The 26927-nt window shown below is 42.7% G+C and overlaps 1 protein-coding gene across 2 annotated transcripts in view; it reads right to left on the bottom strand.

Moving 5' to 3' along the window:
* The window catches only part of LOC139544025 (phosphofurin acidic cluster sorting protein 2-like), a 104785-nt gene that overhangs the window by 48538 nt on the left and 29320 nt on the right, over window positions 1-26927 (bottom strand). For both annotated transcript variants that reach the window (XM_071350698.1, XM_071350707.1), the window contains exons 2-5: window positions 7289-7376; window positions 3674-3763; window positions 3213-3338; window positions 696-858 (exon numbers count right to left, since the gene is read on the bottom strand). In XM_071350698.1, coding sequence (XP_071206799.1) covers window positions 696-858; window positions 3213-3338; window positions 3674-3763; window positions 7289-7376 — 467 coding nt within the window. The remainder of the gene's footprint in view (window positions 1-695; window positions 859-3212; window positions 3339-3673; window positions 3764-7288; window positions 7377-26927) is intronic.

Genomic DNA, 26927 nt, shown 5'->3' on the forward strand with positions numbered 1-26927 from the left:
TGTGCCAGGCTGTAACCGCCTTAACAACCACTGAAAATAATATCCTGCATTTTCCCTCAGTAACATTGGTCCTAATGTACTTAAGCTGTCATGGTTAGGGATTTAGGCACCGATAGTAATGATGGTCTGTGGACACAGGCAATATGTTGGAAGGACCCTTCCCATGGGGCGATTAGTGGGTCTGTGGTGGGCTTATTGCACTTCAGTAAATAGACTTTTAAGTAGTGAATGTATGGAAATCTCTAGAGTTACACAAGGACGAGTGAAACATTGAGACACTGAGAGGCTACACAGAATACGTTTCTTTCAAAAGCATTTTCTTTCGAAAAGTTAACATTTGTGAAAACGAGTTGTCAATATAGAAACACGTCTATTAAAATGTGCAATTGCCAAGGAAATGGTTTCACTCACATGACTGTCAGGCTAAGTGCAATGTAAATATGCACTTATTATGCAATTAAAAGCCCTGCGATAGACTAGCGTCCAGTCCAACGGGTGTACTTGTACATTAAGCTGACTCATGCTACAAAAACAAGAGATAGGCTCCTGCCCCAAGGGCCGTTCTGACTCGGACAAGGATACTTTATGCAATTAAATAACATTATGCCAAAAACATCGGTTTTCAGGATGAATAGCTTTCCTCGGTGTGCGGGCCAAACAGTTGTGATGATAAGCACTGATTTCCAGGTCCCCACCTAAGGCTTTGGCCTTGGTCCCTGTCTGCCCGCTGCCGTCCTCATGGTCAATGGGCTGACTGGACAGGGAATACACACTGAGCTCGGCCGCACGCACCGGCACCTCCTTCACGTTGCTATGGAGACCCAGGATCTGGGCTCCATCTGTCGGGTGTTGCATCACCTAAACACAAGTCAAGACAGAGAAGTGTGTGAGCGACATACAAGTGTTGTTGCGTTCATTCATACAGAACAATGAGTACCTGAGTAAAATACATAATGCAGAAGCACGCACGCACGCACACGGACATACACACACACACATAGACACACACACAGGCACACACACAGCCATAAACACAGACACACAGCCATAAACACAAGCGCACAAGCGCAGGCACACACACATTCATAAATTTGCACATACACACGCACGGTCAACTGAAGCACACAGTTTTTGTTAGAAACGGGGCAGCTTTATTTTCCTCCCCATATTTTCTTCCTCATGTCTCACCCAATCGGATTTGTGCCTCTCACCTTGACACAGTTCGCTCTAAGCTCTAGGCTGTGTACCAAATCGCATACGGTGCCATTTGAGAGGCAGCCCTGGAGTTTCATTAACCATCAATCACTGCGGCAAGTTGCATCGAGAATGAAAGCCCCAAATGTTCTCCAATCACTGCGGTCATTCAAACCCAAGAGAAAGCCTGACAGCACTTTGTTCATACAGTCACATCTCTACATCTCATTCTCTCCGGCATGTTGTATTATTCAGCCGTTTGCGGAGGCGGAGTTTGAAACTAATTGCGAGTGTATTGCGGATGGGGACCTGAGGAAATGTAGCTATGGTAGTCCTGTAATGTAATTGGGGGAATGGGAAAGCATGCCTACATCCGGGGGCATTGTTTAATGTTGGCTGGTGGCTGTGCGGAATAGTTCATGGATGTGCATATAATGACATTGGCTGGTGTTCAGTCAATTTCAAATAGTGGGTTTCTGAATATCGCTTCTGTTCACTTTATGCATTCGGTTACAGTTCCTTGTTATGGCCGGTTAATAGGTTCCTTCTTGCTTTGCCAATTTTGAATTTAGCACAGACCTTGCTAAAAATGGATTCTGAATTGGAACTGGTAGAGCAGCCTGGTCTCATAGACTAGACTAGACATAATATACGTCAATCAAATTAGTATGATATGTTACATTTGGTATGGTTACATAAGACAGAAGGTTACTTAATGCAAAAACGAAAGGACGGTGGTGGGTCAAGGTGGATGGGTAGGCCGTAGGCGTATAACGCAAACGTCTAGCAACCCAAAGGTTGCGTGTTAGAATTTCATCATGGACAACTTTAGCATTTTAGCTAATTAGAAACTTTGCACCTACTTACTACTTTTTGGCTACTATGCAGCTACATAACATGTTAGCTAACCCGTCCCCTAACCTTAACCCTTTAACTTAACTCCTAACTCTAATACTTTAACCAACCTCCTAACCTAACCTTAACCCTAACCCCTAGCCTAGCTATGATATACATGGAGTTTTCGAATTTACGTACAGAATAATATGAAATGCTCTGAGACCAGGTTAGGTGGAGTTGCTTATGCCTCCTGCAAACCAATAAAGGCAGGCTATGTGTTGAGGTATAAGTGTTTGTTGGGGTATGTGTTGAGGTATAGGCCATGCCAGAGTGCGAATTACACCTGTTTTGAGTGCAAGCACTTAATAATAAAGACATCATTTAAACTGTAAAAATGTATTACCTTTTAATGTGACATGAACACAACCAGTCATGATATTTTCATCTGATTGTCAAACAAATCTCTTTAAAAAGTAGGAATGTTCGTCCACTCCAAAATAATTCCAGCATCCAAACTGCATACTCGCGCCATTTTATGAATGGAAATAGACATCTGTTACAAAACACCAAAAAAGTGTGCCTAATGATATTCCGCAATTGCCATTGATTAGGCCTACATTAATTGATGCGTCTTGCTGACAAATTAAGCTTTTTTGTAGCCTGAAAAGTTGGGACACCTGAAATGCATTGGAATAAAGGCTATTTTTCTCAAGGACGTATGGCAAAAAATGGCAAAAAATGAGGAAGTACAAAGGAAAATCTATGCGGAAAAGGAGCTCATCTAAAGCCGAAATTCAGCACTACTGGATGGACAGCGCTGCTACAAAGAAATAATGTTATAAACCATGAAAAAAGAGGTGGGGGTGTTCATTTCATTGGAAGATTTTATTTTCATATTTACCACTGTAAAACATATTTACCACTGCATTTTAAATGAATAGGAGAATGGTTAAATTAGCATTATTTAGAGACCCCCCAAAGTTTGACTTTTGTTGCATTTAGGGGAGCTAACATTTCATTCAGGGGAGCTAAGCCCCTCCTCGGCTCCCCCGTATTTCGCACCATGGGCCCTGTTTCCATAGTTACGGATGTATAACCCCAATGACAAGCAACGTGCGTTTGACTTCATTTGCTGTTGTGATAAAAAACATTGGTCACAAATATTAAGCTGTTGTCTTTACCTCTGCCATATTTATGACGCCCACAGCTAAGGTCTTATACCCCAGGATGGTACGGTTTTTATATCGCTTCCTCCTCTGCAGCATGATCTGCAATCGGTTGGCGTCCCTTTTGAGGAAGTGGGGATACTAAGGGGGACAGAAAAGGGCGTAACACACATTAGGTGTTACAGGAGGTTACATCACACCTTACATCATGTCTGTAGCCATGACAATGTTTTTCTTCAGTCAGTCATTTCTTTGATGCCTTCAGATCCGCCACCTCAGATGGGCTTTGAACGCCAACCTGAGGTGTAGGAAATACACAAAAACTAAAAAAGGGGGTATGATATGTTTACACAGGCACTGCCATTAATTTAGCAAAAAGTGCTGTACATCAACCATTGGCTAATGAATATACGTATTTCAGTCACATAACGGATCACTCTTTGATACTTTTGAAAGCCATGTTAACCTGGCCATACCTGGAGTGAGAAGGTTAGCTCAAGGTCAGTCTCCATCAGTCCGTCTGGGGGAAGGACATACTCGTTGGACCTCAAGATGCGCTTGGACCCCTGTGGCGGAAGATTTAAAGAGAGGTACAGAGAGAGTTAGGGATCTAATGGTGACTGAAACAAAGACATTTGGTGGTAACACTTTGACTTTGCAATGTTACTTTCCCTGAGAAACGTGTATAGAAACTAAATTCTAAAACGTACACATTCCTGTGTCAAAGAAGGAGTGTTTGCCAATGATGCCTAGAAGGTAGGGGCTAAAGTTTAGGGGTTGCTTCTGGACAGGGTCTTGGAGTTGCATGTTACCTCAGTAACCTACTGATCCAGCCAATTTAAAGGTAGACTCAGCGATATGATGTAGATACAGAAAGTCAACAGCTTAATGGATCAATTTCCGCAACAACTAAGAGCGCTGAAGCATGAGGCTCACCTTCTTTGGTGCCCTCGCTAGCACGCTGTGAACAGCGTGATGCAAACACGTGCACAGATACTGTGTGCGACTGTGAGAGAGCATCTCGCTCATCTCAATATCTCCGGTGCTGCTCGTGTCAACGTCATTTCGCTGAGTCTTTCCAAGCATGCTCTATCATCTCACCCCACTTCCAATACCAGCTTTCATCGTGTATCAGTGGCCGTGTCTGAATACCCAAACGTGCGTCCTAAAAAATAACATTTTATAGTATGTGGCATTTTGAAAATCAAGTATAATTTAAATGCCTGGATGTCATACTCATTTCGGTTTTGACAACAGCTGATCAATTAGATATGGGGATGAGCTACCGAAATCAATGAATAGCTGGGAAACAACACGTTCGCGAGCATGACACAAAATATAACGTTTTATACCCTGTGCATTTTCGGACTCTGACATTGCTCGTTCTGATATTTCTTAATTTCTTTCTTTTTACTTTTTGCGTACGGGATCAAGAAACTTTGATTTGATTAAGAAGTACATTTATGTGTTTTGGATGTATTTAGTTTTTAGCTATTAATTTATTCATTTTGTACTGTTTTTGGTGAAGTCCTTTTTATAAACCCAAATTGGATTTCTGTTTCATTTAAAAGTGTTTCTTGTTTGTAATAATAAAAATCTACTGTTATACTCTCAACTTTTCAGCATAAAAGATGCCCTCGCACATCTGAGCTATGTTATTGCAGGTGCAATACATAATCTTTAGTAGCCTAGATCAACTAATAGAGGCCAAGTCTTTGAGAGCATGCATCCTCCAAAGATGGGGAGGGACATTTCATGGCTTGATCAGAGGAAGAGTAGCTCTCTGCGTCATTCCTCTACTGCATCTCCCCATTCCTCTCAAGCTACAGGTGACTCTTCAATTGATGCATGTTTAGGCCTACGGTTAACTCAAGCTTACTCCAAATACGTTTTTCCAAATGCTAGCTTCTTAGCTAACAACAACACTCCGCTGTAGTGAACGGTCACTGGGTGGGGCTACAGACGATCCTTTTCAGTTCATATGCAAAGCCATAACTGATGGTGCATTTAAGACAACAGGGAACCCTGAAAAAAAAACATGCTCCGACTGGGAAAAATATTTTTGAACAGTCATCCAACTCAGATGAAATTCGGCATGCTAGTAGAGCTGAAGATCACTGACGTCACGATTTCCCCCAGTCTGAGCTCGTTTTGCTTCCGAGTTCCCAGTTGTACGTTGCGGCCGTAGCATACTACAGCATACTTTTTACTAAACAATACATAGTACGATTAATATGTATGCAGTTTAAGTAAGTAGTAGTCAAGCCAGAATTCGGACACGACCAGTGACATGCAGAAAAAAAATAGGGGGAAAAGCTTATTTTCTTTCTATCACGGTCAGTTAGCGCTTTACTAACTCTCCATGCTGACCATTTTGTTTTCTTGTGGGAGGCTAGGCTAGCTTCACATCCAAATTAACTGACTGTAAACGCAACAGGCTAATCGCTAACAAGACAACAGCAGCAGTCAGCATCAAACTTCTAATGAGCTGTCGCACACAGCTGTACTACAATGGACCAGCAGACAGTTATCAGTGATGAAGCTTCACAAAACATTCAGTCTTTAGAGATGAAAGGGAGGAGGAAAGTATGCGAGGAAAACAAAACACATGGAAAAATCTGTATTCGGACCTGCATTCCTCATGGTGACTCAGCAAACAAAAAAAGGGCGCTAGCTACAAGACATTAATGCTAATTGATCCCAGAGTAGGAAGAACAGACATGTGGCTTCCAAGAGTAGCCCCATCGGCCCTGACAGACAACTACGTGCGTAGGTATGTGTTGACTTCAGACAAGTCTGCAACCAAAGCTATTGGCTAGCTCAATGACAATACAATTAACTAATTTCTGAATGCATTCAAAAATACTGAAAAGTCCAAAAACAAGTATGCATTAGCGGGTTTTAACATACGGAACCAAATCGCCACAGTCTTCTGAGTTCTGTAGCTAGAGATACAGAGAGTGACCAAGAATAAACATTTTTCACACTATTTTTCCTCCTGTCAATGGGGAATAAAGAGCAGTCGAGACCCGTCTTTACTCCTGCCTGCGCTGCAACTTTCGGTTCTTTTGTGTTGCCGCTCAACATGCCGTCATCAGAGGATCAGATGTGGCCATTTTAAGTCCCTTTTCTGACAAGTAGCAGGCAGACAGGTGCTAGCTAGCCATTACAATTACCACTCGAGGAAATGAATAGACCTGAATGGTGTTCTCAGAAATATGCTGAAGTACCGAGTTACTTGAGAAGAGAGAAGCAGTGGGAAATATTGACTGACACTTCGGTCAATATATCTCTGTGTGCATCTGAAAGGTAAGCACGCCATGTACAGTGGATAGAATTATTGCAAAGATTTCTGATAATCTATGACCAGTGAATTTACCACCAGTAATTAGAGAGAACAGAAAGAACACAGTTCAACCACACAATGCTCTTTCTCTCTGACTGCATAGAACCCTGAGCAATACTGGAGCACTGGGCCGTACCGCGACCAAAGCGACTACTTTGGAATGCAGAGTGCCCCAAGTAACGGTCAGACATAACTGTCATATTTTCCCTTCCTCTCTGTTCCTATCCTGTTCCTATCGAACAAGATGTCACCTTGGTAACCGCTTGGGTAGTCCTCTGAGACTATTGAGCTTAGTGGAAGGAGAGATTCTGAAAGGTTGTCAGGTGTGAAAGGAAAAAGTATGTAGCTACGTCGCAATTCTGCCAAGATGCATGAAATAAAGGACGTAGAAAATATATGCAATGACTATAGAAATAGCTTGTAAGGAGGACCACAGAGAAGTGAAAAACACTTCCGATGTTGACCATGAGCTTTTGTTGGCCATTAGGCTTTTGTTAGTTATTGCCATATTTGAGTAAATTGACGAGTAGTATTGACCTTGATATAGTCCTTTGATTTTTCTGTTCATTTCAGAAAATAGTCAGCCAATTGATGCAAACAGTTGTTACCAAACCATCCCATAACACGAGACTTCAACGGTCAATAGCAATCCAAGTTCCTGTGTTTTTATGGACACTCCATTTGATAGTAATAGAATCCGAAGCAAATTACTTAAATCGTCATAATCTTCTTAAACTGGACTCACCTGTATTTTGACAGCTATCACCACAGAGCTAAGCTCTCGGTCCAGTTCTTTGAGGACAATCAGCTTCTTGAGGGTCAGGCTGCACAATCTGTGGTCAACAGGGGAGACGGGGAAGGGATTTAGTTTAGTTTCATTCATTTAGATCATTTCAAACACGCACAATGATACACAAACAGCGTCATATATGATACAGTGGTTAACTGATAGCATGTAAACAAAGCTATTGTAGGCATATTCCATTAGGGTCTTCGATGGAACATTTAGCGATGTTTGAACAAATCAATTCAAAAGGAAGTCTGCTTTACTGGTATGAATGGCAATACGCATAGTACTTTCAAAGCAAATGCAACATGTACACATACTGTACAATTAATAATAGAGCTGAAGGAAGAAAAAAGATGACGTCATGGATCAAAATGTACAGCCGAGCGAGAATATAAAAAGGTGAATATTTGACAACCCTTGTATTATGATAACTTGGAAATTGAGAAAGACGTCAAAGAAATGATGAATACATACATATTTCATTATTTCACACACAAAACAAATTGGCAGTAGTAATGAAATAAAGTCATGACTGCCTATCATGACGAAACGTTTGTATTTTTCACGATAATCACATCATTATCTTGATGCACCGCTTCATCCCTCTCAAGAGCTGCTGTCGTGAGGAAGGATGTATTTCATGTATTTCAAAAGGATAGAAAAACACGAGTGTTGAACAAAAGGTACTCGGCCCACTACATGAGATGAGTAGCGCTTTCATAGACATAATGTCTGTGGGCATAATTCTATTCAGACTAGGCATACTGTATTCACTGTGTGTGTGTGTGTGTGTGTGTGTGTGTGTGTGTGTGTGTGTGTGTGTGTGTCCATAGCGCACTTGTGATGGAGTTTTCAAAACAAATGGCCACTGGATTGATGCAAATAATCATGGTTCTGCCAGGTAGGAATAGGCTACTTTGTAGTTACCTTTTACTTACATTTCCATCTCCTCGACCACGGTTAGGCTATCATTAGCATCGTTAAAGGCTACACAAAGTGGTAGACATAGGCCCTACGCGCACTGCACACACACAGACAGGGGCATTCCCACGCTGTTGTTTCCTCTTCAGAAAGTTGGTATATGTTTGGTAAATTGCACATTACTGTTTGAATAAATCACGATAATAAAAAAATAAAAAGCTAATTCTGAAACGAAAACTAACGTGGCCAGGTCCATTTTAAGCCCTGGCACCCTTGCGACCATTTAAAAATGTGTGTAGCAATGCCAGGTAAAACGGTCGATACTGCGACTGTTTTGGTCGCAGTATCAAACCCTGTATAGAGACCTAATTAGCTCTCCGTTCTTAATCTAACAGCTCAAGGAGAAGATATGCTATTGGATGGTAGGCTTATTACAATATAGTACTGTTCATTAATAAATGGTTATGAATCCATATTTTGAATTTCCAAATGATAAAAAATGCCTATAGTGCTTAGGATTTTGAATGTATATATTGCTAATAAATCTTTATAAGGTTTTCTTAAAGGTGGGTACTGGCAAAACTTTATCCAATAGACTTAGGCGCTCGTGCCAGATTGCTGACTATTGGTTAAAAAGCCCTATCCATAAGGAAATATAAAAGACACTGTTTGTGAGTCTAGCAACATTAACACAACACAAAAAAACTGCAGGCAGTGAACCATTGAACCTCAAATGTATGAAAACAAGGTAGAAAATAAATAAACATCTGCACACCATCTGCATGCTACGAAGAGATATCTTTTTAATCATTACAACATTTCAAAACGGCAATAGGTCTTCGTCAGGAGACCAGGAAACCAATGTACGCAGGCAGCCACATGAAAAACATGACAGAAAAGTAGGGAAGAAAACGGATAATGTATTGTCAGTTCAGCTCTGAATACGAGTGCTGCTGTGAGCTTCATTCAAATCTCACAGTGGCCCTTAGCTCTTCGTTTTCCCCTCGGACTGTAAGTGCGCCCGAAATGGCAGCCTATTCTCTAAAGTGCACTATGGGCCCTGGTCAAAAGTAGTGCACTAAATGGGGAATAAGGTGCCATTTGGGATGTAGCCTCTATCGAAGTACTGCATTGCCAGAGTATGAGTCATACAGGAAGCCAGAGACAGCTCCTATTCTTCCATTCTAGTGCATTTGGAGGAGAAAGTAGAGCTGGGGTTGAATGAATGTGTTTTCTTTCCCCTTTTCACTCTCTCTCACACTCTCTGTGACGGGGTGGCAACCTTGGTCAGCAGAGTGGAAAAACATTCACTTTCCAATTCCCCATGCACACAGACACTTACTCAGAAACACATACACACGCAAAAAAAAAATACAATGGAAATGCAAGCACTTTCAACAGACTTACACCAAAAAACACACATCCTCTGACCCCAATCCCCCCCCCCACCACACACACACACACACACACACACACACTGTCACGCCCTGACCTTAGAGAGCTTTTGGTCTCTATTTTGGTTTGGTCAGGGTGTGATTTGGGTGGGCATTCTATGTTCTTTTTTCTATGTTTTGTATTTCTTTGTTTGGCCGGGTATGATTCTCAATCAGGGACAGCTGACTATCTTTGTCTCTGATTGGGAACCATACTTAGGTAGCTTTTCCCCACCGATGCTTTGTGGGTATTTATTTTCTGTTTTGTGTCTCTGCACCTGACAGGACTGTTTCGGTTTCGTTCATTCTCTTTGTTATTTTTGTTATTGTGTTCAGTTTAAATAAAAAGCATGAACACTTACCACGCTGCGCTTTGGTCCGATTATTCCTCATCCGACGACACCCGTTACACACACATACACACAACCGAGGGGAAGTTGGGGTCACAGTCTCTGTCTTTGAGAATTTGGACTCGTCTGGAGTGTAGTTGACAGGCAAACACAAACAGGCCAATTCAACATCCAGCACTGACAGCACACACACACACACACAACAAGAGACATGCACATGCACGCGCTCACAGGCAGACCATACAAACACAAACACACAAACGCACCCAAAGAGATGCACACAAACACACATGGACACAAAGGGGCTGGAATGTTCGGAAGCAGTCATGGAGAAAACTTTGCACTAACTCAGCACAAAGCCAGACCACCTGATTGAAAGCATTCTGCACCGGCCATTCATCGGCAGGACAGAGCCAGAGAGAGAGAGAGCGAGAGACAGAGAGAGGGGGGCTGGATGGACAGAGAGATGAAAAGAGAGGGTTGGGGGAGGGAGAATGAAATGTCTGGACATTCCAACACAGAGGGCAGTTCACAAAAACTATCACAGTACCATAGAAAAAAAGAAATGGACGAACATATTCAAGATAGATCAAGTGCAATATATTATACAAGAAATCGAACTGGATGGAATATGGGCAAAAATGCATCAAATGTTTTTTTAAATCTTCGACATAGAAATGCTACCAAAAATGATTTACTGAAACTTGTTATAAATGATGGAGTCAACGATGATTCACTAAACAATATTTTGAAAGAGGAAGCAAAGTATTTTAAGCATTTGTTTTTATTTTGGTCTCCTCCATCTCCAGTAACGGAAGTTAATTGTATGGATTTGTTTTCTATTAATAATGTAAAATTAACAGCTGTACAGAAAGACTCATGACACGGCCAAATTACAGAGGAGGAAATTCTTGACGCAATTAAAGCCTTTAACTGTGGCCAAGCTTCCTGCCATCCAGGACCTCCATACCAAGCGGTGTCAGAGGAAGGCACTAAAAATTGTCATAGGCTGCCTAGTCATAGGCTGTTCTCTCTGCTACTGCACTGCAAGCGGTACCGGAGTGCCAAGTCCAGGTCCAAAAGGCATCTCAACAGCTACTACCCCCAAGCCTTAAGACTCCTGAACAGCTAATCAAATGGCGACCCAGACTATTTGCATTGCCCCCCCTCTTTTACGCTGCTGCGATTCTCTGTTTATTATCTATGCATAGTCACTTTAACTCTACCTATATGTACATATTACCTCAATTACCTCGACTAACCAGTGCCCCTGCACATTGACTCTGTACTGGTACCCCTTGTAAATACAGTTGAAGTTGGAAGTTTACATACACTTAGGTTGGAGTCAATTAAACTCGTTTTTCAACCACTCCACAAATGTCCTGTTAACAAACTATAGTTTTGGCAAGTCGGTTAGGACATCTACTTTGTGCATGACACAAATCATTTTTCCAACAACTGTTTAAGTACAGATTATTTCACTTATATTTCACTGTATCGCAATTCCAGTGGGTCAGAAGTTTACATACACTAAGTTGACTGTGCCTTTAAATAGCTTGGAAAATTCCAGAAAATTATGGCATGGCTTTAGAAGCTTCTGATAGGCTAATTGACATCATTTAAGTAAATTGGAGGTGTACCTGTGGATGTATTTCAAGGCCTACCTTCAAACTCAGTACCTCTTTGCTTGACATCATGGGAAAATCAAAAGAAATCAGCCAAGACCTCAGGAAAAAAATTGCAGACCTCCACAAGTCTGGTTTATCCTTTAAGCAATTTCCAAACGCCTGAAGGTACCACGTTCATCTGTACAAACAATAGTATGCAAGAATAAACTCCATGGGACCACGCAGCCGTCATAACGCTCAGGAATGAAATGCGTTCTGTCTCCTAGAGATGAACGTACTTTGGTGCGAAAAGTGAAAATCAATCCCAGAACAACAAAAGACCTTGTGAAGATGCTGGAGGAAACAGGTACAAAAGTACCTATATTCACAGTAAAACGAGTCCTATATCGACATAACCTGAAAGGCTGCTCAGCAAGGAAGAACCCACTGTTCCAAAACCGCCATAAAAAAGCCAGACTACGGTTTGCAACTGCACATGGGGACAAAGATCATACTTTTTGGAGAAATGTCCACTGGTCTGATGAAACAAAAATAGAACTGTTTGGCCATAATGACCATCGTTATGTTTGGAGGAAAAAGGGGAAGGCATGCAAGCCGAAGAACACCATCTCAACCGTGAAGTACGGGGGTGGCAGCATCATGTTGTGGGGGTGCTTTGCTGCAGGAGGGACTGGTGCACTTCACAAAATAGATGGCATCATGAGGAAAGAAAAGTATGTGGATATATTGAAGCAACATCTCAAGACATCAGTCAGGAAGTTCAAGCTTGGTCGCAAATGGGTCTTCCAAATGGACAATGACCACAAGCATACTTCCAAAGTTGTGGCAAAATGGCTTAAGGATAACAAAGTCAAGGTATTGGAGTGGCCATCACAAAGCCCTGACCTCATTCATATAGAAAATTTGTGGGCGGAACTGAAAAAGCGTGTGCGAGCAAGGAGACCTATAAACCTGACTCAGTTACACCCGCTCTGTCAGGAGTAATGGGCCAAAATTCACCCAACTTATTGTGGGAAGCTTGTGGAAGGCTAGCCAAAACGTTTGACCCACGTTAATCAATTTAAAGGCAATGCTACCCAATACTAATTGAGTGTATGTGCACTTCTGACCCACTGGGAATGTATTGAAAGAAATAAAAGCTGAAATAAATCATTCTCTCTACTATTATTCTGACATTTCACATTCTTAAAATAAAGTTGTGATCCTAACTGACCGAAGTCAGGGAATCTTTACTAGGATTAAATGTCAGGAATTGTGAACAACTGAGTTTAAATGTATTTGGCTAAGGTGTATGTAAACTTGAGATTGCCTGCAATGACAACAAGCTCAGTCCGATGATGCTGTGACACACCACCCCAGACCATGACAGACCCTCCACCTCCAAATTGACCCCGCTCCAGAGTACAGGCCTTGGTGTAACGCTCATTTCTTTGACGATAAACACGAATCTGACCATTACCACGGGTGAGACAAAACCGCGACTCGTCAGTGAAGAGCACTTTTTGCCAGTACTGTCTGGTCCAGCGACGGTGGGTTTGTGCCCATTGGCAACGTTGATGCCGGTGATGTCTGGTGAGGACCTGCCTTACAACAGGCCTACAAGCCCTCAGTCCAGCCTCTCTCAGCCTATTGCAGACTGTTTGAGCACTGATGGAGGGATTCTGTGTTCCTGGTGTAACTCGGGCAGTTGATGTTGCCATCTTGTACCTGTCCCGCAGGTGTGATGTTCGGATGTACCGATCCTGTGCAGGTGTTGTTACACGTGGTCTGCCACTGCGAGGATGATCAGCTGTCCATCCTGTATCCCTGTAGCGCTGTCTTAGGCGTCTCACAGTACAGACTTTGCAATTTATTGCCCTGGCCACATCTGCAGTCCTCATGGCTCCTTGCAGCATGTCTAAGACACATTCACGCAGATGAGCAGGGACCCTGGGCATCTTTCTTTTTGTGTTTTTCAGAGTCAGTAGAAAGGCCTCTTTAGTGTCCTAAGTTTACATAACTGTGACCTTAATTGCCTACCATCTGTAAGCTGTTCGTGTCTTAACGACCGTTCCATAGGTGCATGTTAATTAATTGTTTATGGTTCATTGAACAAGCATGGGAAACAGTGTTTAAACCCTTTACAATGAAGATCTGTGAAGTTATTTGGATTTTTACAAATTATCTTTGAAAGACAGGGTCCTGAAAAAGGGACGTTTATTTTTTTGCTGAGTATATATATACAGTGGGGAGAACAAGTATTTGATACACTGCCGATTTTGCAGGTTTTCCTACTTACAAAGCATGTAGAGGTCTGTAATTTTTATCATAGGTACACTTCAACTGTGAGAGACGGAATCTAAAACAAAAATCCAGAAAATCACATTGTATGATTTTTAAATAATTAATTTGCATTTTATTGCATGACCTAAGTATTTGATCACCTACCAACCAGTAAGAATTCCGGCTCTCACAGACCTGTTAGTTTTTCTTTAAGAAGCCCTCCTGTTCTCCACTCATTACCTGTATTAACTGCACCTGTTTGAACTCGTTACCTGTATAAAAGACACCTGTCCACACACTCAATCAAACAGATTCCAACCTCTCCACAATGGCCAAGACCAGAGAGCTGTGTAAGGACATCAGGGATAAAATTGTAGACCTGCACAAGGCTGGGATGGGCTACAGGACAATAGGCAAGCAGCTTGGTGAGAAGGAAACAACTGTTGGCGCAATTATTAGAAAATGGAAGAAGTTCAAGATGACGGTCAATCACCCTCGGTCTGGGGCTCCATGCAAGATTTCACCTCGTGGGGCATCAATGATCATGAGGAAGGTGAGGGATCACCCCAGAACTACACGGCAGGACCTGGTCAATGACCTGAAGAGAGCTGGGACCACAGTCTCAAAGAAAACCATTAGTAACACACTACGCCGTCATGGATTAAAATCCTGCAGCGCACGCAAGGTCCCCCTGCTTAAGCCAGTGCATGTCCAGGCCTGTCTGAAGTTTGCCAATGACCATCTGGATGATCCAGAGGAGGAATGGGAGAAGGTCATGTGGTCTGATGAGACAAAAATAGAGCTTTTTGGTCTAACTCCACTCGCCGTGTTTGGAGGAAGAAGAAGTATGAGTACAACCCCAAGAACACCATCCCAACCGTGAAGCATGGAGGTGGAAACATCATTCTTTGGGGATGCTTTTCTGCAAAGGGGACAGGACGACTGCACCGTATTGAGGGGAGGATGGATGGGGCCATGTATCGCGAGATCTTGGCCAACAACCTCCTTCCCTCAGTAAGAGCATTGAAGATGGGTCGTGGCTGGGTCTTCCAGCATGACAACGACACGAAGCACACAGCCATGGCAACTAAGGAGTGGCTCCGTAAGAAGCATCTCAAGGTCCTGGAGTGGCCTAGCCAGTCTCCAGACCTGAACCCAATAGAAAATCTTTGGAGGGAGCTGAAACTCCGTATTGCCCAGCGACAGCCCCGAAACCTGAAGGATCTGGAGAAGATCTGTAGGGAGGAGTGGGCCAAAATCCCTGCTGCAGTGTGTGCAAACCTAGTCAAGAACTACAGGAAACGTATGATCTCTGTAATTGCAAACAAAGGTTTCTGTACCAAATATTAAGTTCTGCTTTTCTGATGTATCAAATACTTATGTCATGCAATAAAATGCAAATTAATTACTTAAAAATCATACAATGTGATTTTCTGGATTTTTGTTTTAGATTCCGTCTCTCATAGTTGAAGTGTACCTATGATAAAAATTACAGACCTCTACATGCTTTGTAAGTAGGAAAACCTGCAAAATCGTCAGTGTATCAAATACTTGTTCTCCCCACTGTATATACAGTGGGGAGAACAAGTATTTGATACACTGCCGATTTTGCAGGTTTTCCTACTTACAAAGCATGTAGAGGTCTGTAATTTTTATCATAGGTACACTTCAACTGTGAGAGACGGAATCTAAAACAAAAATCCAGAAAATCAATTTATATGATTTTTAAGTAATTCATTTGCATTTTATTGCATGACATAAGTATTTGATACATCAGAAAAGCAGAACTTAATATTTGGTACAGAAACCTTTGTTTGCAATTACAGAGATCATACGTTTCCTGTAGTTCTTGACTAGGTTTGCACACACTGCAGCAGGGATTTTGGCCCACTCCTCCCTACAGATCTTCTCCAGATCCTTCAGGTTTCGGGGCTGTCGCTGGGCAATACGGACTTTCAGCTCCCTCCAAAGATTTTCTATTGGGTTCAGGTCTGGAGACTGGCTAGGCCACTCCAGGACCTTGAGATGCTTCTTACGGAGCCACTCCTTAGTTGCCATGGCTGTGTGCTTCGTGTCGTTGTCATGCTGGAAGACCCAGCCACGACCCATCTTCAATGCTCTTACTGAGGGAAGGAGGTTGTTGGCCAAGATCTCGCGATACATGGCCCCATCCATCCTCCCCTCAATACGGTGCAGTCGTCCTGTCCCCTTTGCAGAAAAACATCCCCAAAGAATGATGTTTCCACCTCCATGCTTCACGGTTGGGATGGTGTTCTTGGGGTTGTACTCATACTTCTTCTTCCTCCAAACACGGCGAGTGGAGTTAGACCAAAAAGCTCTATTTTTGTCTCATCAGACCACATGACCTTCTCCCATTCCTCCTCTGGATCATCCAGATGGTCATTGGCAAACTTCAGACGGGCCTGGACATGCACTGGCTTAAGCAGGGGGACCTTGCGTGCGCTGCAGGATTTTAATCCATGACGGCGTAGTGTGTTACTAATGGTTTTCTTTGAGACTGTGGTCCCAGCTCTCTTCAGGTCATTGACCAGGTCCTGCCGTGTAGTTCTGGGCTGATCCCTCACCTTCCTCATGATCATTGATGCCCCACGAGGTGAAATCTTGCATGGAGCCCCAGACCGAGGGTGATTGACCGTCATCTTGAACTTCTTCCATTTTCTAATAATTGCGCCAACAGTTGTTTCCTTCTCACCAAGCTGCTTGCCTATTGTCCTGTAGCCCATCCCAGCCTTGTGCAGGTCTACAATTTTATCCCTGATGTCCTTACACAGCTCTCTGGTCTTGGCCATTGTGGAGAGGTTGGAATCTGTTTGATTGAGTGTGTGGACAGGTGTCTTTTATACAGGTAACGAGTTCAAACAGGTGCAGTTAATACAGGTAATGAGTGGAGAACAGGAGGGCTTCTTAAAGAAAAACTAACAGGTCTGTGAGAGCCGGAATTCTTACTGGTTGGTAGGTGATCAAATACTTATGTCATGCAATAAAATGCAAATTAATTATTTAAAAATCATACAATGTGATTTTCTGGATTTTTGTTTTAGATTCCGTCTCTCACAGTTGAAGTGTACCTATGATAAAAATGACAGACCTCTACATGCTTTGTAAGTAGGAAAACCTGCAAAATCGGCAGTGTATCAAATACTTGTTCTCCCCACTGTATATACAGTCGTGGCCAAAAGTTGAGAATGACACAAATAGTAATTTTCACAAAGTCTGCTGCCTCAGTTTGTATGATGTCAATTTGCATATAGTCCAGAATGTTATGAAGAGTGATCAGATGAATTGCAATTAATTGCAAAGTCCCTCTTTACCATGCAAATTAACTGAATCCCCCCAAAACATTTCCACTGCATTTCAGCCCTGCCACAAAAGGACCAGCTGACATCATGTCAGTGATTCTCTCGTTAACACAGGTGTGAGTGTTGACGAGGACAAGGCTGTCTCAGGATGGTAAATTGGTGGGTGAAGATATCCCTCTAGTGGTGTGGGGGCTGTGCTTTGGCAAAGTGGGTGGGGTTATATCCCGCCTGTTTGGCCCTGTCCGGGGGTATCATCGGATGGGGCCACAGTGTCTCCTGACCCGTCCTGTCTCAGCCTCCAGTATTTATGCTGCAGTAGTTTGTGTCGGGGGGCTAGGGTCAGTCTGTTATATCTGGAGTATTTCTCCTGTCTTATCCGGTGTCCTGTGTGAATTTAAGTATGCTCTCTCTAATTATCTCTTTCTTTCTTTCTCTCTCTCTCTCGGAGGACCTGACCCCTAGGACCATGCCTCAGGACTACCTGGCATGATGACTCCTTGCTGTCCCCAGTCCACCTGGCCGTGCTGCTGCTCCAGTTTCAACTGTTCTGCCTGCGGCTATGGAACCCTGACCTGTTCACCGGACATGCTACCTGTCCCAGACCTGCTGTTTTCAACTCTCTGGAGACAGCAGGAGCGGTAGAGATACTCTCAATGATCGGCTATGAAAAGCCAACTGACATTTACTCCTGAGGTGCTGACTTGTTGCACCCTCGACAACTACTGTGATTATTATTATTTGACCATGCTGGTCATTTATGAACATTTGAACATCTTGGCCATGTTCTGTTATAATCTCCACCAGGCACAGCCAGAAGAGGACTGGCCACCCCTCATAGCCTGGTTCCTCTCTAAGTTTCTTCCTATGTTTTGGCCTTTCTAGGGAGTTTTTCGTAGCCACCGTGCGTCTACACCTGCATTTCTTGCTGTTTGGGGTTTTAGGCTGGGTTTCTGTACAGAACTTTGATATATCAGCTGATGTAAGAAGGGCGATTAGTTAGATTGCACCTAAATCAACCATTTATCGGATCATCAAGAACATCAAGCAAACATTTTAAACAGTCTCTGACCTATTTCTTTTTTCTTTTATTTAACCTTTATTTAACTAGGCAAGTCAGTTAAGAACAAATTCTTATTTACAATGACGGCCTACCAAAAGGCAAAAGGCCTCTTGCGGGGACAGGGGCTGGGATTAAAAAATATATATAACTATAGGACAAAACACACATCACGACAAGAGGGACAGCACAACACTACATGAAGAGAGACCTAAGACAACAACATAGCAAGGCAGCAACACAACAGGACAACAACATGGTAGCAACACAACATGGTAGCAGCACAAAACATGGTACAAACATTATTGGGCACAGACAACAGCACAAAGGGCAAGAAGGTAGAGACAACAATACATCACGCAAAGCAGCCACAACTGTCAGTAAGAGTGTCCATGATTGAGTCTTTGAATGAAGAGATTGAGATAAAAGTGTCCAGTTTTAGCGTGTGTTGCAGCTCGTTCCAGTTGTTAGCTGCAGTAAACTGAAAAGACGAGCGACCCAGGAACGTTTGTGCTTTCGGGACCTTTAACAGAATGTGACTGGCAGAACAGGTGTTATATGTGGAGGATGAGGGCTGCAGTAGATATCTCAGATAGGGGGGAGTGAGGCCTAAGAGGGTTTTATAAATAAGCATCAACCAGTGGGTCTTGCGACGGGTACACAGATATGACCAGTTTACATGACCTAAACAATGACCTTGACAATGACCTAAACAATTTTCAGGACAGACATCCCAGCTAATAAAGTTTTACAAATAACTAAAAAATGCTACTCACAGATGGCTAAATGCTCAACACTTTATATTAGACAGCAAGGCTCTTGATCCAAGAGGGGATTCTCTGCTGTTTCCGGAAAGCGAAACTTGATTTTGGAAGAAGCTAACCACTTAGTTAGACAACTAGTTACTAAATTAGCAAAACTGCAGAGTATTTAGTATATTTTAGAGAGTTAACTTAATAGTTATAAGATGTCTAGCTGACAAACATTTATTTCTGAATTCCATACGGTAACTAGATCACCTGGTGCGTGTTGCACAACAGTGAGAGACAGTGACTCACCAATAGTGTTCGTACCATGTTTTGTGCCGCTACCATGTTGTGCTGCTGCCATGTTGTGTTGCTACCATGTTGTTGTCATGTTGTGTTGCTACCATGTTGTTGTCATGTTGTGTTGCTACCATGTTGTTGTCATGTTGTGTTGCTACCATGTTGTTGTCATGTTGTGTTGCTACCATGTTGTTGTCATGTTGTGTTGCTACCATGTTGTTGTCATGTTGTGTTGCTACCATGTTGTTGTCATGTTGTGTTGCTACCATGCTGTGTTGGCATGTGTTGTTGTCATGCTATGTTGTTGTCGCCTTAGGTCTCTCTTTATGTAGTGGTGTGTTGTCTCTCTTGTCATGATGTGTGTTTTGTCCTATATTTCTATTTAATGTATTTATAAAAGAAAATGTAACTTGGAGGACTGAGATTGAGGCCAATGCTGACCCCACATCAGCAGTGTGTAGCCCTTTCCTGCAATCAAATGACCTCGTGGCCTCATGGGTGGAATGTTATTCATATCTTTCATTATTTCATCATTAATAAACAATACAAATCCGGTGTTTCTGTGTCAAACTGTTGTTTTATTTGAGTCTTCTGCGATGTATATAAAGTGTAAAATTGGGACGCAAACTCAAAACTGAATACATTTCAACTCTATATCGCACATGTTACAGGTGTCTTCTTTTTGTTAAGCCCGTAACCACGTGCGTGAGGTATAGATTTGTTTAAGACTACCAAGAAACACTCTGTGTGACCCTGATTTAGCCCACTGCAGTAAAAGTTTGAGTCAGAACAACTGATAAAGGTTAATATTAGGGTAGGGAGAGGTGATCCCACATCAGTTGTTATTGGCAGAACTACTAATAATGGCATACGGTTGTTAACTGGGGATAAGTTGTGGCATCAGGGCAGAAAGAAAGCCAGACATAAGGGCTTATCCCGGGTATTGATAGTGTCTCTGTCCCCGGGGAAACGTTTGTGGGTTAATGGGAAAACTAAAAGCTGTACTTAATTACAGTGTGTGTGTGTGTGTGTGTGTGTGTGTGTGTGTGTGTGTGTGTGTGTGTGTGTGTGTGTGTGTGTGTGTGTGTGTGTGTGTGTGGCATATGTGAGTGAGAGAAATAATGAATTGAGAAACGCTGCTGTATTGAACCCCTTTCCGACTGAAGTGTACCGCAAGGTTCTGTATTGAACCATCTTAGTTCTGCAATATACTGCACTGTAGTCTTATCTACCTTTTCTTATGCTATTATATTGTACTCTCACCTTTTCTTAACAGTAACAACACATCTAGGCTTCCTATTTGGAAAATGCTAATGGGATTACAACTTAATGAAAGATAATGGAAATGCAGCAGGCTTGAATTCGGCCCTTATGTCTCTGCAGTATGGCTGCACAGAGACAGTGACACTACCATAAAACCCAATACACACGGATAAAGTCGTGTGTTTCTAAAAATACGGACTTGTATGAAGCCATTAATGGAGTCCTATAGTATTTAATTTTCCAATGCATTATATGTGGTTCTTGTCAATGTAGTATTTCCCCCAGCACTTGGCTCAGTGAATGAGTGATATCCCTGACCTTATGCAAACACATACTACCACACATACACCACAGACACAGACTCATATGCATACACACACACACACCAACCCGCACCCACCCACACACATTCATGAAAAACACCCCGGACTCTCGAAAGGACAGTGGCAGAATTGCTCCTCGCTACTGTCTTCCCCCCCGAGTCGCACCACAGATGTATAGAAAAGAGAAAGGGCATTCAGAGCAGTCAGAACACAAGGGGCTGATTGAAGTGATCTGTCACCCACGTACACACAGACATATCCATGCAAGCTTTATAAAATAGAACACAAATGCACACACACACACACACACACACACACACACACACACACACACACACACACACACACACACACACACACACACACACACACACACACACACACACACACACACACACACACACACACACACACACACACACACACACACACACACACACACACAGGGAGTCTTTATGTGGCCCATTCATAAATTGTGCCCATATGTCATATTACTAGAAGGGGGTGCTAAATAATGAAAGGATGTGAGGAGGTTTGTGATTGGCTGATGATACTGGAAGGAAGTGGAGAGGACGTGATTGGCTGATAATACTGGAAAGATGTGGGGAGGAGGGTTGTGATTGGCTGAAAAAGCAGCTCGGAGTGTGTTTGCTGACTCTTCTCTGCACCCCAAGGGAGTCTCAAGGAGAAGTAAAACACAGAGTTAGAATATACTATATTCAGTGGAGGCTCCTTAGAGGAGGAAGGGGAGGACCATCCTCCTTAGCGAATTTCATAAAAATAAAAATGGTAAAACATAGAAAAAGGTATCCTTTTTGGATAAAACCATGTCACCAAATAATTGATTAAAACACACTGTTTTGCAATGAAGGTCTACAGTAGCCTCAACAGCACTCTCCCTCTTACCACAGACTTTCCTGAAGCAATCAGGATGGAGAGCACCACAGATCTCCTCAGAGGGAGCTTCAATAGATTTCTTTTTTCTTTCCCCTAATTGTCATCTGACCCTTTTTGTTGAAGTTTTTAAGTTTTTAGGCTGCACCATGGTGTAGCCGGAGGACAGCTAGCTTCCGTCCTCCTCTTGGTACATTGACTTCAATAAAAACCTAGGAGGCTCATGGTTCTTACCCCCTTCCATAGACTTACACAGTAATTATGACAACTTCCAGAGGACGTCCTCCAACCTATCAGAGCTCTTGCAGCTTGAACTGACATGTTGTCCACCCAAACAAAGGATCAGAGAATGAATCAAAAAATGTGGTGAGTAGTTGACTCAAAGAGAGAGAAAGACAATAGTTGAAAAGTTTTCAACAAATTAATTAATTAATTGACTGGGATGTTACTTTAGCTAATATGGGGACAATGATGTAGGCTGTGTGTAGCGGTTATGATATGGTTTGGCTTGGAAAGTTTTTTTTGCCTGGTCACATACAGCCATCATTGAAGTCCATAAACAAAGGAAAAAGGTGAGAGGAGGAGAGTGCATAGAAGCTAGAATGAATACAACATGGCTGCTATGATTAGGGACGTATTCATTCCGCCGATTCCGTTGAAAAAATGTCTTAAACGGAAGTAAACGAAACTGGGATAAAAATACCTGAATTTGTCCAATAAAAACTAATGATTACATCCTAGATAAGCTAGATGCAGGCTATAGTGTGCAATGCGGTATTGAATGTGTCACAGTCTGTCCATGTGTCACTGTCTGTCATCTCAAATGTTTCCCTCGACCTGTCACCTACGCTGTAAACGTTCATTCATAGGCTAGGTTGTAGCAACCTCATGATGGGTATAGGGAAAATGTGTGTATCATGTAGTAGACTAAACTACGATGTTACATTGAACTGGGTGAATGGAATATGAATGACAGTCATCCAACATGCTATAATAGAAATAAGGCCATGCTCATGAAAATATTTTTTGTCCTCCCTCATCATAAAATGCACTAACCGCCACTGACTGTATTAAGCTTACGTATGGTCAGAATATGGAGTAAAACACACACACACACACACACACACACACACACACACACACACACACACACACACACACACTTGTATTGGCAATCATTTGACAGAATGAAGCACACATATCATCACACAACTGTACTGAAAAAGAGGGGACAAATGTCAAGAGGACATCGTAGCTCCCAAAATATTATATAATTTCTTTCTATTATTTCTGCCTTTGATCATGACCCAATACATTGTCTGTGGAGTTGCTAATCTCTCTGTAAGGGCCTTGACACATTAGAGAGAGAAGCAGGTTGCTTCCTGACGAGTTGTTCAAGGCTTTAAGAAGATTAACTATGATTGGTCTAGCTCGTTCCATTTCAGCACCAAAACAGGGACACAAAAACACATGGCTCCTAATCTCCCCGCCTCCCGCCAGGAAGAGGATTGGACGTTGAATTGGTCGGATTCTACTTTTGGATGTCGGTGAAATCTGCGGCTAAAGGTTGTGTTATTGTCATGCCTTTATATTATGTTGTGGCTGTACAAGTGTATTTTAAAATGATTTAATTAAATCAAAATCAAATCAACCCACCCGTGAGTGAGTGACAATTACCTCAGTGTTTCCCAAACCTTTACGATCGATCCCCTCCCACTTGCTGTGATTTCATGTGGTTACATTTGAATATTACAAAGTTGGAAGCCGTCTAAGACTATTGGCTATAGTCTGTCAATAGATTGACTACCTCCGATGACACAGCAAAAAACAAATTAGGAGTGTGCACCATATCCATTTTGATTACAAACTACTTTTCTCTCTCTCTCTGCTGTGCCCTACATTATGCCCACAGCCTTGGGGGTTGTGTAATCCTGTGGTCGTGCCACACAGACATGGCACAATATCAACAATCCTCAGCTTGTGACATTTACAGGGGGTGGCCATGACTCTTCAGGCTTTACGAGCTAATGTACTACTCAATTCCTTCCAAAGCAAGTCCAAACATGCTAGCTCTGACACATTAAGAGCAGCTTCATCACCTTTATGTCACACCCTGATCTGTTTCACCTGTCCTCGTTATTGTCTCCACCCCCTCCAGGTGTCGCTTGTTTTCCCCAGTGTATTTCTGTGCCAGTTCGTCTTGTATGTCCATGCCTACCAGCGTTTTTTCCCGTTTTCCTGCTTTGCCCTTTCTCCTTTTTCTAGTCCTGCCTGCCACTCTGTACCTCCTGGACTCTGATCCGATTATGACCTTTTGCCTGTCCACGACCATTCTCATGCCTACTCCCTTTGGATTTATTAAACATCTTAAATTCCAAACATCTGCCTCCTGTTTCTGCATTTGGGTCTTGCATAGTGTCATGATACTTTATTGTTCGGGTTAAGTTGAATGACAGGTTTGGTTGCACTTTACTACACATTACTATTGCAGTAATATGATGAAATTGCTTGTTACTTACAAATGAGTCAACATAGTGAAAATGTGTCATCTCTGGCACTAAATGCAAGTACACAAGCCGGTTATAAACTTTGTAACTGTAACTATGAAATGGCACTTAAAGGTCATATCATGTTAAATGGTACTTAAAGGGTAATATCACTGCCTGGATAACAATTGCTATCATATAATTTGAAAATACATGTAATAGTGTATTGCAAGATAAAGTGCAAACAAATGTTACTAACCAAATGTTAATCTAAGCCAAGTTCTGTTGTGAATGGGATGGCTACTTGCTTTGACAAACACTGTGGGACTGAGCAGGCTGCCTATTTCTGTTGGAACCGAGCAATCAACAGGAAATGCCTGCGCCGAGCGCCAAGAAAAGATGGGAGCACTATCTTCCTTATTGAGACTTATACAGAACAATAGCTGGGAGGGATATTATTATTATTTATTTTTCATTTCACCTTTATTTAATCAGGTAGGCCAGTTGAGAACAAGTTGTCATTGACAACTGCGACCTGGCCTAGATAAAGCAAAGGAGTGCGACAAAAAACAACAACACAGAGTTACACATGGGAAAAACAAACACACAGTCAATAACACAATAGAAAAATCTATATACAGTGTGTGCAAATGTAGTACAGTTAGGGAGGTAAGGCAATAAATAGGCCATAGTGGTGAAATAATTACAATTTAGCATTAACACTGGAGTGATAGATGTGCAGATGATAATGTGCAAGTAGAGATATTGGGGTGCAAAAGAGAAAAAAAAAGAACAATATGGGGATGAGGTAGTTGGGTGGGCTATTTACAGATGGGCTGTGTACAGGTGCAGTGATCGGTAAGCTGCTCTGACAGCTGATGTTTAAAGTTAGTGAGGGCGATATTAGTCTCCAGCTTCAGTGATTATTGCAATTCGTTCCAGTCATTGGCAGCAGATAACTGGAAGGAAAGGCGGCCAAAGTAGGAGTTGGCTTTGGGGATGACCAGTGAAATATACCTACGGGTGGGTGTTGCTATGGTGACCAGTGAGCTGAGATAAGGCGGGGCTTTACCAAGCAAAGACTTATAGATGACCTGGAGCCAGTGGGTTTGGATCGGCAGGATAGTCAAGGATCGGTAGGAAGTCAAGGATCGGTAGGATAGTCAGTTTTACGAGGGTATATTGGCAACATGAGTGAAGGAGGCTTTGTTGCGAAATAGGAAGCCGATTCTAGATTTAATTTTGGATTGGAGATGCTTAATGTGAGTCTGGAAGGAGAGTTTACAGTCTAACCAGACACCTAGGTATTTGTAGTTGTCAACATATTCTAAGTCAGAACCGTCCAGAGTAGTGATGCTAGTCGGGCGGGAGGGTGCGGGCAGCAATCGGTTGAAGAGCATGCATTTAGTTTTACTAGCATTTAAGAGCAGTTGGAGGCCACGGAAGGAGTGTTGTATGGCGCTGAAGCTCGTTTGGAGGTTTGCTAACACAGTGTCCAAAGAAGGGCCAGATGTATACAGAATGGTGTCATCTGCGTAGAGGTGGATCAGAGAATCACCAGCAGCAAGAGCGACATCATTGCTATATACAGAGAAAAGAGTCGGCCCGAGAATTGGACCCTGTGGCACCCCCATATAGACTGCCAGAGGTCCGTACAACAGGCCCTCCAATTTGACACACTGAACTCTATCTGAGAAGTAGTTGGTGAACCAGGTGAGGCAGTCATTTGAGAAATCAAGGCTATTGAGTCTGCCGATAAGAATGCGGTGATTGACAGAGTCGAAAGCCTTAGCCAGGTCGATGAAGACGGCTGCGCAGTACTGTCTTTTATCGATGGCGGTTATATCGTTTAGGACCTTGAGCGTGGCTGAGGTGCACCCATGACCAGCTCGGAAACCAGATTGCATAGTGTATAAGGTACGGTGGGATTCTAAATGGTCGGTGATCTGTTTGTAAACTGGGCTATCGAAGACTTTAGAAAGGCAGGGCAGAATGGATATAGGTCTGTAACAGTTTGGGTCTTGAGTGTCTCCCCCTTTGAAGAGGGGGATGGCCGCGGCAGCTTTACAATCTTTAGGGATCGCAGACAATATGAAAGAGAGGTTGAACAGGCTAGTAATAGGGGTTGCAACAATTGCAGCGGATAATTTTAGAAAGCAAGGGTCCAGATTGTCTAGCCCAGCTGATTTGTAGGGGGTCCAGATTTTGCAGCTCTTTCAGAACATCAGCTATCTGGATTTGGGTGAAGGAGAAGCGGGGGGGGGGGGGGGGGGGGCTTGGGCAAGTTACTGCCGGGGGTAGGAGTAGCCAGGTGAAAAGCATGGCCAGCTGTAGAAAAATGCTTAATGAAATTCTCGATTATCGTACATTTATCGATGGTGAAAGCTAGCCTTTGATTTCCTAACTGACTTTGTATATTGGTTCCTGACTTCCCTGAAAAGTTGCATATCGCGGGGGCTATTCGATGCTAATGCAGTACGCCACAGGATGTTTTTGTGCTGGTCAAGGGCAGTCAAGTCTGGAGTGAAGCAAGGGCTATATCTGTTCTTAGTTCTACATTTTTTGAATGGGGCATGCTTATTTAAGATGGTGAGGAAAGCACTTTTAAAGA

Source organism: Salvelinus alpinus, chromosome 2, assembly GCF_045679555.1.
Source record: "Salvelinus alpinus chromosome 2, SLU_Salpinus.1, whole genome shotgun sequence".
In the NCBI taxonomy this organism is placed as follows: Eukaryota; Metazoa; Chordata; class Actinopteri; order Salmoniformes; family Salmonidae; genus Salvelinus; species Salvelinus alpinus.